The 18,705-nt window shown below is 37.8% G+C and overlaps 1 protein-coding gene across 3 annotated transcripts in view; it reads left to right on the forward strand.

Moving 5' to 3' along the window:
• The window catches only part of PACRG (parkin coregulated), a 226,986-nt gene extending 210,735 nt beyond the window's left edge, over positions 1 to 16,251 (forward strand). For all 3 annotated transcript variants that reach the window (XM_035538522.2, XM_050709872.1, XM_050709871.1), the window contains exon 6: positions 15,599 to 16,251. In XM_035538522.2, coding sequence (XP_035394415.1) covers positions 15,599 to 15,759 — 161 coding nt within the window. In that variant the 3' untranslated portion in view covers positions 15,760 to 16,251. The remainder of the gene's footprint in view (positions 1 to 15,598) is intronic.
• Positions 16,252 to 18,705: the final 2,454 nt, after the last annotated feature.

Consider the following 18,705-nt stretch of genomic DNA (forward strand, 5'->3'; position numbering starts at 1 on the left):
TGATGCTCTAATTAAACTTTAACAATTTTAGTTTATTTTTTCTCCTATTTTTTTTTACTTCATTTCCCTTGACTGGAGTGCAATTTCACCGAAATAGTAGTAGGCTAATCATTAACTGGCAGCAGTGTATAGACTGGAAATTGAGAATCTCAGTACTAGAATACCCGAAATTTATAGAAGTGTAGCTTCTGCTGAATGCGTGATCATTGTTTTTCTGCTTGCTTACATCCCAAAGTAATTAAACTATACAACACAGCTATGTACTTGTTGTCTTGGTGCAAAGTATGCTGTTTGGAGGTCATGCAGAGATTCCATGAAAATATCACAGTGGGAACTGTAGTTCATTTGCATTGTCACTTCCTAAAAATTTGCAGAAACGTACCCTTGAAAGAATTAGGTCATACAAAATGTGGCCTAAGAGTTTCTCCTTTCTGTTTTCCCCAGTGGATTTCTACAGCTGATGCGATGAAAATTGTTCTACATCAATAATTTTTTGAGTTAATCTTAACTGAAAAATTTATTTGGCTTATGGAAACAAACAATCATTATTGTTCAGTGGGAAAATTTCCTTGTCTTTCCTTCTAGATCTGATCTCTCAGTACAAATGAAGTGGTGTTTCAGTGCACATACAGGTGTATACTAAATGGTGGCAACTGTAATGATCTTCTGAATCTTCTTCAGGTGGTTGTAGTAAAGTGATGCATTAAAAATGCATGTTGCAATAATGTAAGGAAATGAACACAGCAAAGTTTGTTTTCCTTGGATATTACAACTTACATATCATTAGCTACAACTTCAAAGCTGAAAAGTTTTCTTTCTCATGGTATTTATTGCCAAAGTCTGATAGTCACATGTGCCTTCTCCAGTTAGAAGGATAATGGATGGCTGTGGTTTTCTTGCACTTTTGGTACTGTGAGAAAAACTGTGAGATAACAATGTAGTTAGTACTTTTCATATTGCAAATAAGCTAATTGATCAGTGTGGTGAACAGACAGAAACTAACTCGCTCATTTATGGTTCTGAAACTCATTGATTTACATGGTGAGGTATAAATATAGCTGAAAGCAGTATCAGGCCCTTCATTTCTTAATACTTTGTAGATGTCTGGGTTGCTTGCTTCTTCTTTAGTTATGAAATATTTTGATATAAATAAACACACTTTACTCCTGATTTTGTAATCACTTATACACTTACACGATGGTTTCCTGAATCAGACACATATCTACTCGTGACACCAAGAACTGCATTTTATATCACATGGGATTTATGTTATTGAGAAATGTTGTATGAATTTTGTTGAATTCATCTTCTGAAGCTTCTGATATATATACTTATGTATTTTCTCTTTATTTTCTCCTTTTTCTTTCAGAGTTTTTTTTAGGATTTTTTTGTCCGTTTTGTTGTTGTTCTTTTTTGTCTTGTGTTTTTGTTGTTGTTATTATATAGCTTAAGCTTGAGCTATGTTACAAATTAGATTATGCTAATTTATCTTTGTTCACTTTGCATTATAGTTGTATCATTTTTTCTTAAATATTTGGAGGGCTCTTTTATGAGTATGATACAGAGAGACCATACTTACGTAATTTCTTTAGATTGCACGTTATAATCATAACTTTAAGTGTTATTGCAATATAAATTAATAAAAAGACAAGGAATAAGCTTGTATCACTTTTAGATCAGTTATTACTTCTGTGCAAACATAAACAGCCATAAATAAATGAAGATAGATGCAGAATAACCATCTGTTAGGAAGTTAGTTCAAGTCAAAACACTTAAAACTTGGCACTGTAGCTGTATTCATGTAAATCTGTATTTAAGTAACTAGCCTCACGTACAGATGTTCTGTTTCACTGCAGCCTTCATTTGGGAACTGGTAAGGGCTCTGGATCAGACTGCTCAGGTAGCTGCCTAAAATTGGATTCAGGTGCTAAACTTTGGGTGTCTCTGTTCAAAAACATTGGCACGAGTTCATCATCTAACAAAAGGTCTGTCTTACAGCTTCTTTATTGCTAACTCATATGCATAAAGGTCAAAAGAGACTCTCTCTATGAGTAACTAATTTGATAATTAGATGAAATCTCCTGAATCATGAAAGATTCAGATTTGAAACCACATGGGCTGAACAATGCTGTATATGTTTCCGGCTTCCTGGGTGGGGTCCTCCACAACTAGGTTTTCATAAAATAAAAACTAAAGCAGCCATCACTGCCCTAACCCATCTTTCTTTGCCTGCCTTCCTAAAAATACAAGGCTTATGGGGGCACAATATTATTCTTTGCTGTAAGTCTTTGCCCTCCTCAACTCCTGTAATACTCTAACTTAACTGTCTTGTTTCAGTCAGACTGGAGAAGTGGTAGAGTTTCTCACAAAGTAAGCATCTGGGTAGAGGGGAGAGATCCAAATATGTGCCCATAGTGAGAGAAATATTGGCACAACTCAGTTGTTACATATTGCAAGTGTAGAGCACATACAAGGTGTCAGAACAGGCCTTAGCTTATACTATCTTTTAGCTGGTAGAACTTGTAGAAAACTTACATTATTATTGTAAAAGGGCGTAGCACTGAAAGAACACGCATTTGTGGGAAACAGGTATCACTATTGTCCTGAGGCACAACTTGCTTTAAAGAAAGTAGTGTCACCCAAAAGGAAAAAGAATGGATATCTATCAGGAAGATAGATATCTTTAGGAAAAGTTCTGGGCTGTAGTTCCAGGATGGATGCAAAAACCTGAGTCTTGAGGGAAAAGCAAGATTTTAGACAGTTGGTTCTGCTTGCTGTTTCCCACTGGCTGCCTCTGGGAGACTCCACGCTCAGCCTTTTACTCACTTGGGCACTCTTTTGGGAATGTAGCACCTGCTTTATGCAGTGAGGTAAGTCTAGTGCAAGTCTATTGATTCTCCTGCAGAGCTCACATGACAGATTCTAAGTGTTGCAAAAGACTTGATTTGGTCTGAAATGTCAATTCTGTTTATAAGAGATTTGTGCTATGATGTTGTCTCCCTCACTATGTTTCTAATTCTGCCTGGCTGTTCTCACAGTTGTCTTCGATGGGTATGTGAAATCAAGTCCGTCTGTTAGCTGAAAATTATGAGCGTTATTATTGTTCCTATCCTGTAAAACCGAGTTCTTATCTTATAGTACCACTTCCCCTACAGAGCTAGAATCATAACTCCTGTTTATGCCAATCTGAGCTGCTAGATATGGATATACTACAATAGTGAGGGTATGTGAATCAACTGATATCAACCTTCCTTTCTGAACAACTCCTGAGGATCTGGAGGCAGTAGCTATAGTCTCACTGCCAGACAACTATCAGCAGTTTGGGGAGCTGTTGAGGCAGATGGCTGAGGCACTAGTTCTGATAACAAATAAGCCTAAAATGACTTATTGATTCTTCAGCATTTTTTGATATTAAGCAGAGAGGAAAGCTTATGCTTCTCTATAATGAGGATATTACCAAACCAGCAAGAGATGTCTGGATGACTCTATTTTTGATCCGTATAATTAAAAGTAAGGAAGAAAATAGAAAAAGAGAGGTCTAAAACACCTGCAGGTTACTGGTACCTCTCTTCTCATATACTAATCAACAGCTTCAGTCCACCTCCTCCATCTTAAAACAGAGAATACTTATGCTGATAGCATACATTCTGTAGGATCTCTATTCTTACATTAATAAGGTTGGCCTTCACTTCTAATCATTTCCCAAAATATACAAGTAGGTGAGATTCTTGCTCAGAACCGTAAAGCAAAGATATTGGATGCCTGCTACAGAAGTGCAGATAAGCCTATATAACTTTTCATCATGTTTTGCTACTAAATGACAGTGGAAAATCAATAGGCTTGGATATAACATACCAACTGGTAACCATCAGTACATACATGAAATTACACTGTGGAATAACTTACACTATGGAATAACTATGCTAATCCATAATGTACGTATTCATATAAATTGGAACCTTTCTGGAGCGTGCTTAAGAAAATTAATTAGCCAAATGAATGTTCTTGGCTTGCCTTTCCTCCTTTTTCAGCCTTTGTTTTTCTTTGTCTTGTACTCCTCCCATGTTCACATTCTTGTCCTTGGGGCAAGAATTGTCTATTTTACTTATCAGTCAAGTGCCCAATAAACTTTGTGCTAGGACAAATAATTCAGGAAGCACATTCCAGATATCACCATTCAGTGATGAAATTTCTTTGTGACTCCTCAAGAATGTTGCTGACATTAATTTATAGACTAGTATAGGTTATTCCTTTCCCTTAAAATAACATTCCATATTTTCCTTCAAAAGTCATCATTCTGCATTAGCTGCTGTTATCCAAAAATGCTCAGTAATACTTTTCTGAAGCAGCATTTTCTGTTACTCCTGAGCCAGAGCTTCCATGGGTACCAGTTCAGCACTGCAGCTGCAGAGTTGCATCAGAGACCTTCATATGCACTGCAACCATTAGCATTAGGCAGTGTAGGAGGTAGAACAGCCATCTGTGGTTATAATGTAAGTTATAATGTAAGAGTGAGTATTACTCTCAGATCATCCATGTGCAAGACAGCATATTTCAGTAACCAGGGAAGATTTTCCTTGACAGCTTTTTGCTTTTGTTCTTCATTGGAATACATGAGAATGCAAGCTGGCAAATACTCAATAAAAGCATATTGTGCTCTGCAGTGCTATTTACCTGTTTTCTTGGCTGTAAGAAACCTCTAGGCTAGCCTGAGTTGACCAAGAACATTCAGCCATATCACTGACTTCTTCTTTTGTCTCTTCCTCCCTGTCCTGACGCGTTTGTGTGTACGAGCTGTTTTCCTTTTGAGTCTGAACAGATGTAGGCTTGTCTGGGACCAGAGATAGAAGGGCTGTAAGATGAGTGAATGATGCGGAAAAAAAAAAAAAAGAAAAAAAAAGATTGCAATTGCAAAATGTAGCATGCTTTACCTGCATATTGGAGAATGTAAGTGGTCGTATTTTCCTTATTATGCCAGGATTAGCTGGATATTAACAAATTACAAAATATCCAATCCTTGGCCTTAAGGCTCTGGCACAGCAGCATGACACTGTAAACCCCCAAATGACCAATGCAAGGGAGATGAACTTACTGTGACTAGTACACCTCGATCAGCTTATAGATATATGATTTTTGCAGCAGTTTAGGACAAAGAGAGCAAAATATTAATTCAGCTGAGAAGCAAAGATTCTTTATCAATCCTTATTGTTGGTCAGGTTCACTGCTTCTGTAGTGAAGTGAATGTATTTTAAAATGTGTCACAAACTGAGCTAGAAGTGCTGCATTGTTAGCAGCTGGATGTTTTGTACACAAAGGCACACATATAAAATATAAGAAAGGTATTACTAGTGTGAAGGGAGGTGGAACTTACCCTGCTGAGCATGTCATGTATCCTGTTTGCACACACAAAAGACATTTTTACTTCCATGCCTAGTCCCAGAATAGATAAGTTTCAAGGTCTATTTCAGTAAATGGGGAAAATCAAGTATAGGCTTAAGAGATTATGTGCTTATGAATAATTGTAATTATTTGTGTGTAAGCAATGTAAGAAATAGCAGCATTTTTTTTTCCATATACTCATACATGCCAGCAGTAAATTTTTATCATGGACACTGTAAATCAGAAAAAACAGTCTTAATTCTTTCTCCCCTACGTACGACTTATGATTGCTTTTTATTTTTTCAGAAAAATACTGTATGGAAAGGGGAAAAGGTTCTGCATTAACAAGTTTTATTGGAACAACACAATTTTCTTAAAATAATGAAAAAGAATAATAAAACTTAGTAAAAGAAAAGCATATACTTATATATTAAAAATAATTTCCTGTTAAAATATTGTAATATATATGGATAATAATTTTATCTAAAAAAAAACCACTAGCTATTTCCCATCCTATTGTTTTTATACACACCTGCTGTTTGCAGTTTTTTCTTTATTATGAACAATTTTATTTAGGCATCATAAAAATGCTTGTATTTTAATAACTTTACACTGCAATCACTTTGTGGAAGAAATAGGATTAGCTTTTAAAAAACACAGTCTGGAAACTATGATACCTGTTACATAAATGGTGTAGTAAGTAGATTCTATACTGATAGTAAAGGGAGTGATCTTATGGAAGTTGCATAAGAGGGCAAAAAAAAGCTCTTTCTGTCTATTGCAAGAGTGCATCTGTCCCAAATCTCAGTAGGTGGTCTTAGTAGTGGGACAGGTTACTGGAAAAAACATGTGTAAGTAACTTCTGTCTTTCTAGAAACCCACTGATGTTATCAATGGCATTTTTTCCTGTTAACTGCTGTTGCAGTTCAGCTTCCTTCAGTTTCTTGAAATTGAGCAAAGTGGTTCTCGGATGAATGAAAATGTCAGGCAGTTCGGGAGCTCACAGTATCAGCATGCTTCACTATTCAAGTCCCTGCCGTTCTGATAGCAAGCTGGACAATAAGCAGTTGTACCTGTGATAGTTGACTTTTAGCAATTATCAAGACAGGTTATGTAGTTTCACAGCATGCCAGCAAACAACCTTCCTGTCATCGATTTATCTCAGGAGAAACACATGTTCAGAGAAATATATGATCCAGAGGAATTATCAAATGATAATGATGTCATTTAACATCAGTAAAAAGTGCTAAAGAGTTCTTTAAAGGAAGATATATAAGTGCCAATATTTAAAATAACATTTTCAAAAGAAGCTTTGCTCAGAACAAGACGGAAAGAATGCAGCAAGCTATACAGGAGAGCTTTCATACCCCACATGCCTCAAGTTGCTCTTCTTCAGATTACTACTTCATAATTCAAAAAGACACAACAAGATGCAAAGATTGTTTGGGACAGCTGTCTGCTGTTTTCTTTCTGTTCAGCTGTAGGCTGATAGTGGTAGCGTGTCCTCACCTAACTGTGTGCCCCAGGATACAGGAGTGCCTTGTTGGCATATCGGGATACAGTCTCCTTAAGCATCACTTTACAAGACTGAACTGCTGTACAACAGGAGTAAGTTTCCTATGACTTTAGATTCTTGCTGTTTTTGCAGGTACCTTCATGTCTCCAAGCATTATGGCTTTTCTTATAAATCTGTCTGTGATTTAAGCTCATTGTGCTGGATGCTGCTGGGCCATTTGCTTTCTTCATACCTGGCACCCTTTTGAATTACAAGTCAGGCAACAAAAGGTTCCATGTGTAAGGTAAAGAAGGATGAGTGCTTTCCAGTTAGAGTCATTAATGAAATAGTTCTCCCTCTTCACTTATCTTTCTTCACATTTAATGCATTGTAAATTTTGAAAAACATAAATAAGACAGTTTTTTGAGAGAATTAAAAATCAGTCTGTATATCAGGTATATGCAGTTCCTATATTGCTTTCTAAAAGCTTCAGCTTTCACGGGTCAAAAGCTGTGAACCTGCAGAAACACCACACCTAGGGGACAGGATTTTCCTTCTCTTTTATCTGCCTTGCATTCTTGTAGGTAAGGAATAAATATATATATATACATTACATTTTAGTTGTATCAAAAAATTACTTTTTTTTCTGTTTGTCTGAAAAGCTTTATAAATTCAAATGTAAGCTTTTCTTAATGAAAAATAAATAGCTGTCAACTAGTTTTTCATAAGAATTTATTTTATGTCCTTCTGTTGTTCATTAAAATATGCAAATTCATGTCTTGGGACGGTCATTATTTTTTATTTGTCATATGCATTGATTCAATTGGAAAATCACAGAAAGAAACAGTAATCAGATTACTGATTATGGGATATTACTTTCTCTGTCTGGTTTCAGGACAAATCACTACTTTCCAGTTACAGAGCTATCTGTCCTTTAAACTGAATAAATTCTGCCCTTGTCCCACAGCAATGAAATAAACCTTCACCCATCTACACAGTCATTCATAGCTTACATCTCCTTGTCCCTTCTCAAATCACTGCTAAAACACCGCCAATTGACTTTGGGTTCTTGCTTATTTTACTTAACTAGGGAACAGGAAAACTAGAAAACTGGCAACTTCAGGCATATCTAGCAACTTGCTCCCATAATTCTGATGGGAAATTTTTAATATAGCGACCCATTTTTATATGGTTGCTTTTCAGTGGCAATAAAGGGCTCACCATTCCATTACAAGGTTACAAAAGCTGTCATCGAGGTCATTTAGTTGACAATTAAATTTTTGATGGGCCAGCTATACCAAATGGGGTCCTTAAATGATAACAGTTTTGAGTAGCATTTTTAGATACAACAAATTCCATTAGTATATTACAGATGTACAAAAATATCAATTTATTAACACAGAGTAACGAATTACTACTGAGCTTTTTGCTGTAAGGAAAAAATAAAAATACTTTCCCTCAAAATAATTTTGGTTACATAAATAAAAATATTCCAAGAGGGGAAGAAGAGTGGAAGGAGGACAGGTTGTCAAGCATCATGATTTTAAGTATGAATGAACTCGATAAAAATTGGCTGTTAGCATTACACTTTATACTGAAATCAGTGATCCTGAAAGCATTTTGGGACTTTCAGCTTTGTCACTTTTAATTACTTTTAAAAATAAATTATGTTTATTACACGCACATAAACACGCATTTATTTCCCATAGTTTTAATTCCTTTTGCATTAATTGTGCCATAGTTGGATGAGAAGCTAGTGTGACAAGCAGATGTATTTCACATCAGAGCAGCAAAGCTATGCAAATTTTGCACTCGCAAATGTGTTTTCCATTAAATATATATATATATATATATTTGCTTTGTACTAGTTTACATATGATTGGAAGAACATCAGATTCACGTAAGTGGTGCAACTCTTGTTGCACTTTAAGCATGATTTGTGGCCTAATTTTGCAACAGTAAACAGCGTACCAAGGCCACAGAGATCTCAGACTGCAGTTTCAGTTCCCCTGTTGTGCATGCTGTTTATCTAAGATTATTTAACACTACTTTGTTTGATATTGATCACTAGCACAAACGCAGACAAACTTCAAAGTCAAAATTCATTGTAGAAGTTTAAATGCTTATAGACGAAAAATGTACAATAATCTTTTCTTCTTTTTTACCTCATTGGTCAAATGTATTTGCTAATATCATTTGTTACAGAATCTGTGATTTCTACATTTTTTAGTCCAACTTTAAAAAAAAGTCTGGACTTAGAGTGGATTACATCTGATGTTGCTAACATTTCCTGGAAATGGAAAACTGTGATAACAGCTGCTGTCTTGGCTTGTTTTCAGTTGTTTTTTGGTGGATTTAAAAAAATTTTTTTTTTTTTTTTGCTTTTGATGGTGTGGGTTTTTTTTTTGTACTGCAGCAATCTACAAGCAGTTACAGCTATCTACAGTAGGCTTGTGTCATTAGTAAAACATTGTAAGTCAGTCAAATGTTTCCTTTCCAATCTGAGTGCTTCCTCTTACTGAATTGTTGACTTTCTGAATAGTATTTACTGTAACAACACTTGCATTCTAAAATAAATGCTAATTTATGAAATAAGCTAAAAGCTAGCTGCATACGGAAGATAACAGTAGAAAGAATCTATATTTTATGTTAAAATTCAATGCCTCTAATGAGAATTTTAAAAATCTTGTAAGCATCTTATTTAGACAGACAATACCCAGCAAATTTATATCAAATGTATAAAGTGTTTTGTTGGTAGTTTTTTGGTTTTGTTTTATAAAACTTATGATGAGCAGAAAGTTCTCTATATTAGTATTCTTTCTTAATTCCAAGTGTACATGATTTCTCTTTGGATTGAAATTTTCTTCTGCAATCTTTGCAGTACTGTAGCATTGTGAAGTGATAAACATTCAGCACTAGTGATGAAAAATAGAATGAGGAGCCAAGTAAAGCAAGAGACAAAGAACTCTAAATGTTGATAGTGTCAAAAAAACAGGTTTGTGCGTATTCAAAGATTTGCCCTCCTTAAAGTTTATTAGTACTTCAAGCTTTAATGTTTTAAAGTGTTTTGAAAGATATGTGTTTTTTGTTGTGTTGTTGTTGTTGTTGTTGTTTTTAATGATGTTTTCATAGTATCAAGAGTGTTAACAAATTTTTATTAATTTTTCATCCAAATCTGTGCTTCTTTCTTTGGTATACGATTAAGCTTCCAAAAACAATGTTATATAAGCAGCATAGCGTCTGTTTCTATGCCAAAAGCTTGGTTTTGCTTTGTATCAAAACAGACAACAATTCTCCCCATGAAGCAACTTCAGCAAATCCACCTTAACCAAATATGTTTTAATATTTAAAGAACACTTCCCTTCATCACATTTTAAATGGCTGGTGAAGAGCCCTGCCAGCTCAAGGACCTCTGCACCATTTCTGGTTCTAGGATTACTGTGCACTGAGCAACTTCAGGTATTTGACCCTGAGCAACCTGATCTAACTTTGAAAATGGAGCTGAGTCTGAGCAGGGCGTTTGGACCAGATGACTCCAAGGTTTATTCCAACCTAAATTACTCTATGGTCTCTTCTTTCCAGTGTTTGAGCTTTGGGACCAGCCTGTGTGAGGCCAGCTGGTGCTTCTGTGTGCACATAATCTAGACACGTCCTAAGAAACATCTAAAATTGGTGTCCATGTTGCTGTGAGCCTTTGGGAATGGAAGACAGAATTTTATGTCTGGGTTGGTAATGACTCAAAGTCGTAATCTCCGTGTGCCTCGTCCTTTACTTGAGTGAAATGAACCCTCTGTTTCTTAGCCAGTGACCCTCCGTTTCTTGGCATCCTGTAACTTTTCACAGACTTGCAATTAAACGAGCAAGGAGACCAAGCTACCTCATCCTTCCTGGAGCTGGCAATTTCAAAGCAGAACTATGAGTCAGAGTGGCAGGAGTGGTGCAAAGGAGTCCTGCCTCCTGCTGCACTGACTCATCGGGGCTTTCACTTTCTGCTCCAGTCAGGAAGCCAACATCTTTTATGGCAATTAAACTAATCCTAACAAGAGGACTTTGAGAAATTTATTAAGCTCTGAACTCTACCTGAGCAGTGAAATTATGAGATGTGAACCCTGACATACACACATGCCAATCAGTATATCATGTCGGTGAGCTTTCATTTATGTTTTGTTGCCAGCTCCTGGAAGGGATAAAGTCCTGAAATTTGGCACAAAATATTGTAATGCTAGTTTGTACTGCTTAACTGTATGTTGTTCTATGATAGGCTTTTTTGTAGAAATGTGTTTCCATACTGAGTAATACATCTGCACACTGCAATACCTTCATTGTTGTTTTTTGAAGCAAAAGTCTTATGCAGTTAGTGGTTAGCATGTTGGATTACTGTAATCATTTTAATTGATGAAATGGCCTGTTGGTTTGACTAGGATGAACTGAGGTAGCAGTTCAAAAGTAGTTTTTACTATAGTTAAATTTCACCATTAGTAGTACTTTCATTGTCTATAACAAAAAGTTAGAATGCATGATTTGTGCCTAATATTTTCCATGACTTGGAGCAAGTCACTTTACCTTTCAGTATCTCTGTTTCTCAAGATTCAAAACGGGAGGGATGATGCCTATCTTTCCTAATAGCTGTAATGATTTGTATCCAAAAAAAAACAAACAACAACAACAAAACAGCAGCCAACCAAACATATCCATCTCCCTATTATTTATTAACTAATAGTAGTTCAAAAATTTCTGCCTCTTGTTCCAAGACAAACCCTCTTGTTCCAAGACAATTTTAAATCTATGCGGGTATATATGCGTTTATAAGTTCATTGGTTAAGAATAAAGGAATGGCCTTTGAATTACAATTTTATTACAAATAAATAAATAAATAAATTGTTTAACCTGGCTTTCTTCCCAGTGTCTTCAGAAATCTCTTTTAAGTATTGTTCTTTGCTCCAACACTAGGCATTCCTCAGATATTTAGCATCTGGGGAAATTCCAATATCCTAAGATCTACAATGTTCCTACACCAATAGGTGTGTTCAATATGTCTATACAATAGGTGTATATACATGAAAACTCCAGTTTGAATCTGTGCTTTCCATGAAACAGAGCCACCATCAGGAGCAAGATCTATTATCTGTGACTTACAGAGAGGTACTTTGACTTATTTGAGAAAACCCTATTTGAGATCTGGCCTGCCTCGAAGTGAAATCTAATAATCTGAAAGAATGTCTAGGCCACTTTCAGATGCTAACAAATATCTAGAGGTAGGAATAGGTCTGCCTGGGCTTTAACTTTTCTTTTCTTGTCCACCCTAGGACTTAAAAACTGCCCTCTGAAGCTCTTAATGCTTTGAGAAAAGCTTGCCTATCCTTCTTTAATGCAATACAATTTTAAATTTGTAGTATTACCATAGTAAATTTTTTAAAAATGAAATGAAATGCAATACTTATAACACTAGATTTTCTTTAATGTCCTGAATCACAAATAGAAGCATGTCTAGACTCAAATGCAAACCACGTTTTATAGCACAACTCAAATCCTCCTCTGTTCTCTGCCAAATGCTGAGTTCAGTCCCTGCAGGTCTGAGCAGGGTTTCCTCGGCTACAGTGGCTGGCATCGTGAGTGCTTATGGCAGAGCAGGGAGTGCCGCTGCTCGCCGTGGTGTGCTGGCTGGTTTCATCAGCCAGCACAGGTCTTGACAGGTGCAGAGCCTTCCACCTCGCTTTCCAGGGCCATGGAACCCTTGGTGCAGGATTTAGGAGACTGGGAACTAACTTTTTGATCCAGAAAGGGAAAACGAAATATTTTCCTGATTGTAATCCTCTAGATCCGCAAGCACTGCTTCAGTGAGTTTCTTCTAAATGCAATAACAACATTTGCTCTGAAAAGAGTTCTTGATACATGATGAATTTGCCAGACATTTCACTTTGAGACCAAGATATGACAAATGTGCTTTCTCGCATTTTCATGTTGATTTATTCTCCCTCACAAAGGACAACTTCATAAAGAGCTTGAATCAGATCCATGTTCACACTTTACACATGCAACATTTTTGTGGCTGACAAAGTTGGCTCCTCATGCAAACTAACTTGGAATTGAAGTCAAATCAGAGAAGGGCAGGCCGAGATCGCTACACTTCAGTAGCTATTTTTTCCAACTAATCATCATTATTATGACTAGATATTTACCCTTAGGTGCGTTGAGCAGATCATTCTGACTCATCCGTTTAGTGGATGTTGTCCTGTTGGGTTAATCATTATCTTTTTGTCTGAAAGATTTTTTAATTCCTATAACTGCATGGGATAGCTATTTTGGTACTTACCAGGTGACCTCAGTGCTGACACAACCTTTCTGGTATTGTTGGTTTTAACTTGTGTCATGACCTTAATGTGAATTATGGCTGCCTTGAGGATACAAACCTTCATGTAGCACAGATGGTCTGTAGGAAAAAAATGTTAATGAAGGTCTGTACATCACACATTGTCTTCCCTTGCAGACTATTTCCTTTACCATTGCCTCATTCTTGTGGGCACCTTTTAATCAAGCTTCTAAGGCATCATTTATTGTACAGACTATGCTCTAATAAAAAAGACTACAACACAGGATTCTGGAGGATGCCTTTGCTACCAGCATTATCACTGCATCTTGTTGGCCTCCTCCAAACTTGCTTAGTTCTCCATTATGCATTGTATCACCATTACTTCCAGAGAGTAGATTTTTTTACTACTTCTTTGAAAGAATGATGAAAGCTGTGTAAGCTCATTAGCAGAGCATGTGTGTAGGCTTAAAATTACAGATAATAGACAAATGGTTGGAAAGTCAGTAATTCCTTTACGTATTTGCCAAGACTTGGGTCAAGGTTCAGGGTTTCCTTTGCTCAAACTGGTGAAATCAGAAACATCTCCAGGTGTTTTGGGGAGTGCTGGCAGTGCACATGCAACACAGGTGAGGAGGCACAGTTGATCTCAGGTGTTTTCTGCAAGAGCAAACCATGTCTAGTCTAAATTGCACTCAATTTTAATGTGCTTTACTTTTTGCATAATGTATTTTGTATAAGCTAATCCCATTTTATTTAATAGCTGTTGTTTTCTATGCACTCTCAGAATCTATTATTTCTAACATTACGGTCAATTCATTGTAGTCAATGTTGATATCACAACCCTGGCTTCTCACACCCATGAAATAAACAGTTAATTTATAGGATTTATTTATTTATGTCTGTGTCTTTAGGAGTAATCATCACAAAGCATTTAATGCCTGTCTACTCTGAAGCCCAGTTCTTGTATGTGACATCTGCATTTGTGTAAACATTCAAAAAAATTTATATACATAACTGACTTGGAATGCAATCAGATATATTACATGGATATTCAGGAAAAAGGCAATTTTTACCTCAGTGTTCGTCTTTTTCTTCAAGAGCACGGTTCTTCGGGTTTAGTGGTAAAGGGTCACAAGCTTAAAATTCATATCCTTGGGCTTAGATCAAGGAAAGGATGTAAGGGTGGCGTGCAGCTGTATGTCTACACCCCACAGGACTTGTGATGTGGAGGCAGCACCAGGAGCAAAACCTACCCTCACCCTTGTGGGCACCGCATTTCTGATGTGAAAGGCAGGCACTACACAAAAAGTTGGTTGCGTTGTCATGACAAATGTGTCCTTAGCCGGCTGGCTGAGACTGTAATAAGTAAGCAGCGTTATTTGAGATGTTAAATGTGTGACATGGGCACATTGCCACCACAGCCTGGAGCAAGACCACTGACTGACTGCATGTGGACTCCCCACAGCGGTGCGACAGCCGCTCCGCCTGGCCACTGCACTGTACCTGGTCAGCGTACATTATGCTCTTACCAAATTATTTTTGATATGTCTTAAAATATACCCATATTAAGGCAGTTTTCAGTATACTGTTTTTAAACAAAATGGAACATATTTTCCTCTTTTAAATGTCTTCGCGTCGTTGCAGGTGGATTTATTTCCTACTTGTGTATTTTGTGTTCTCACAGTTATTTACACTGTGAATTTTTTTGAATGGTTATGCTCTGTGTGTGTGAGTGCATGCCACCCTTGCTAATCCATATTAGAGAAAGCAGGAGTGAATGTTACAGCGTGTAGGGGCAGCAATAATTTGTCCTTTTGACACTGACTTAATTTTACACATTTTTCAGGGAGCAGAAATTGAATGAGTGCCATGTTATACTCCAAATATCTCTTTTAGGCCAAATGACATCCCCTCAGCCAGAAATGACATAAGTCTGTGAATATGATGTCTAACATGGAACAATACCAAAGCAATAGCTATTGAAGATTTCAAAGCATAACAAGTCTAGCCTAAGTCACATTCTGTAGATAAGCATTTATGCATCTGGCAGTAGAATTTTGTCCTAAATAAGCAATGTTACGAAATAAAGTAGTAATGGTCTTAAGAGATTAACTGTGTAACAGAGAGTCTATCCATATCTTATAATAGCATGTGTTTTCTTTGGATTTTTACTTAGATACTAAAGCAATGCATACATGAACAGCTTTTGAAGGCATACGAAGGGGGAGCCTGACAGAGCCTTACAGAGAAACCAAAAACATCCTGTTTTCAAATTCAGCTGTTTTGTGTCACAGAACAAAATTTCTAATAGAGGGACAGTGACTGATGAGCAATTTCAATTTTCTATGTCATTATTTTAAAGTGTACCAGCAAATTTAATATATATATTTTTTTCTTTTTGTTTTATTAATCAGTTAATTCAGGCGATGGGATAGACTACAGCCAGCAGAAGCGTGAAAATATTGGAGATCTGATTCAAGAGACACTGGAAGCCTTTGAACGCTGCGGTGGAGAAACTGCTTATATAAACATTAAATACATGATCCCTACTTACCAGTCGTGCATATTAAACTGAGCTGTATCAAATGGGATGATTCCATTTGTGTTCTAAAAAAACTGTGTCTGACTCTGTGTGGCATCTTGTTAGTCATGCTTTTTTTCTCTACAGCTGCTAAAATAGTGGCTTCTGGGGCATTAGAGTGTTAGCACTATTGTGAACAAGTCTTTCCAATACATAAATAGTGCCTGTTCCTTTGATTACAATGGTGTACTGTGCTTGTTTGTTCCGTGAAAGAATTGCTTCTTTATAACAGAGCTGACTCGAGCAGGAATCAGAGTTAAACCTTCAGTTGTATAGACAATAAAACTATAATTTTCATACTCAATTCAGCAATTGCTGTTCTGTGTCCGCTTGCCCTGAGGGTGATGTCAGAGGCTGTAACAAGAAGAGTTTATGCTGACTGCTTAATAGGTGTTTGTCATGGAAGAGAAACACCAGTTCAGCAATGTCTCTCTAGCAGCTGTGCCGAATAATGTACACCAACATACAATAAAACTGTTGAATGTATATACCAATTATAGTGGGAAAATGTATGTGGTCCATTATAAACCACTGTCAGAAAATTAACTAATGTCCCTTACACACTCATGGTCTAAGCTTCCAGGTGTTTACCTTGCTCTGGACTTTGGGTTCCTGTCAGTGAACATCATGCACGACCACAGTTTTGATGGGAAAAAAAACATGATCAGACAGAACTTGAATAAATCAGACAGAAGATGGAGTATACATAATATGTCAGTTCCTAAGGTCCCTGTTAATCTAGGTAAATACAGTATATATACATATATTTTAAAGGGTACTGGATATTTTCTGTAGCTGCACAGTTGCTGTCGCATTTCTGTTATTACTATAGTATATAAGTATAAACAGTATAACCATGGTTACAGTAATCCCCCAGAATTCCTTCTCAGTTAGTTTCTCCCTGCATACCCACAACACGGAATTGACATAATCGTAGCTTTATGATTGGCTTTATTGCTTTGTAAGCATTTCTGTGGAATAAACCTAGAAAAAATAAAGCAAGTTTTACAGTTCTCAAGGACAATCATTTAAAATTATCAGGTCAGCTCAAAACAAATCAGGAGATACAAACTTTGTCTAAAAAGCCTGAGGTTATAAAAGTACAGACTTTGGGCTCATTTTGTGTTTATTCTCATTTCTGGAAGCTCTTAAAATATATCCAAGTTGCACTTTCAAGTATTTCTCTGTAATTAGTAGGACTCAAAATACATTCTTTTTGTTAGAAGCATAAGGCTTCCTCCGAGCGCTCTCCTGCCTCTGCACGCACACGACAAGGACAGCTTGTGCGAGAGGCACGGCTCCTGTGCTGCCCTGTTCCCTTGCTGTGGGTGCACCTTCCTGACCCCTGAAATGCTGTGCTGGGTCTGACATTAGGCTGGCATTAGCCTTTCCTATGTCTGCTCTGTAGGCTCTTCAGCCTGAGCCATTTTTCTTTTTTCTTTCACTTTTTCCTGTAACTGAAGAACAAGTTAGAAGGAAGAGGAGTTGCTGCACTGAGGGATGCCACTGGCCACCAGCGCTCCCCAGCCCTAGTTTCAAGCATGACTGCTGCAGGTGCACCTGCTTCCCAGGCTCCGGAGACCTTCCTTTTCTGTTTGTTTTTCAGTTACTTCTGAATTTTCTTTTACACATTGCTAGGGTTTCTCTCTGGTCCCTAGAGTTCAGGCAGCACCTGTCCTGTGACTAACGCACACCTGTGATGGACGAGCACAGCAAATGTGCTGCCTCACATCCAGGGTGTCTGTAAATCTTTCACCTCCCTGGCAGAAAGGAATGTGAAGCCTGGCTGCAGACCTGTGTCTTGGGAAAATCAACAGCTTCGTCTTGAAAACTTGCAGAGCAGAGTCTAGCAGGATACATCAGGGAGGCTGAGCACATCTTCTCTTCCAAATATGCCCTTCTACACATCCACCCTGGCACCAGCAACACAGCCTTCACTAACAGTTTCTCCCTCTGCTTAAACAGCAGCCCCTGCCTGCCCTGGGCACCGTCCCCTGCTCCCACGTTAATGGCACCGGTGGGTTTGGCTATGGGGACATGCATGTTTCCACCATGAGTATGCAGCGTGCTGGAGGACTGCTGCATGAAGGGAGCTGAGTTACTCAGCTCTGAAACAAATCAGGCCCTTCATAAAATGAAAAATCTCAGGTCACCTTTCATTTCTTAGCTATTTATTTTCTGTCCTGACGAGAAAGCTCAGCCCCACACTTGTGCCCAAGATCAAAAAGCCTCTCAGCAGCCAGCTGCAGCTCCCACCCCACTGGGCTCCCACCACAGAGCCACTTGCAGAGGTGACAGCAGGGGACAGGGCTCTTATCCCTGCGGCTTCCCCATCCCACCACCCTTTGCATCACGGCAGCACTGCTGAGGAGCTGGTGAAGCTGAAGCCGCATCGCCAACTTCGAACTCTGTTCCCTGGCTCTTCGTTGCAATTTTTGCATCCCCTCCCCTTCAGCTTGGCTACGACAAGACTAATGACTGACAAACACAGGCTAGACACTGGAAAATGGACACCTTGTGCAGCTCCAGGCTTGCCCAGACCTGATCCCTGCAGCCCTGTTCTGTTTGAAGATGTCTTTCGCAAGAGGTTGCTTCAACACGGGGTGACCTTACTGCAAACCGTAAGGGCAAGAGAGATCGTCCCCAGTCACATCAAGGGAAAAGTTTTACAGCTAAGTGTTTTTACTTGCATGCTCAAGAGGGTAACATCATTAATCATAGGAGCTGGACTGATAAAAAGAAGCTTGATAAAAAGTGCAGTCCAGTAATTTAGAAAGACTGAAAATAAAACTATTCTAGGATGTCATCTTACGAAGTCAAACTGTAGGCCTGCCAACCTTGCCAGTGTCCCTTTAAGCATGATCAGCAGCATATTTATAGGCAATTACAGCACAGCTCAGAGCACTTTATAAAGCACAAGATCAAGGACCCAGGTGCTTA

Source organism: Cygnus atratus, chromosome 3 (assembly GCF_013377495.2).
Source record: "Cygnus atratus isolate AKBS03 ecotype Queensland, Australia chromosome 3, CAtr_DNAZoo_HiC_assembly, whole genome shotgun sequence".
Taxonomy (NCBI): Eukaryota; Metazoa; Chordata; class Aves; order Anseriformes; family Anatidae; genus Cygnus; species Cygnus atratus.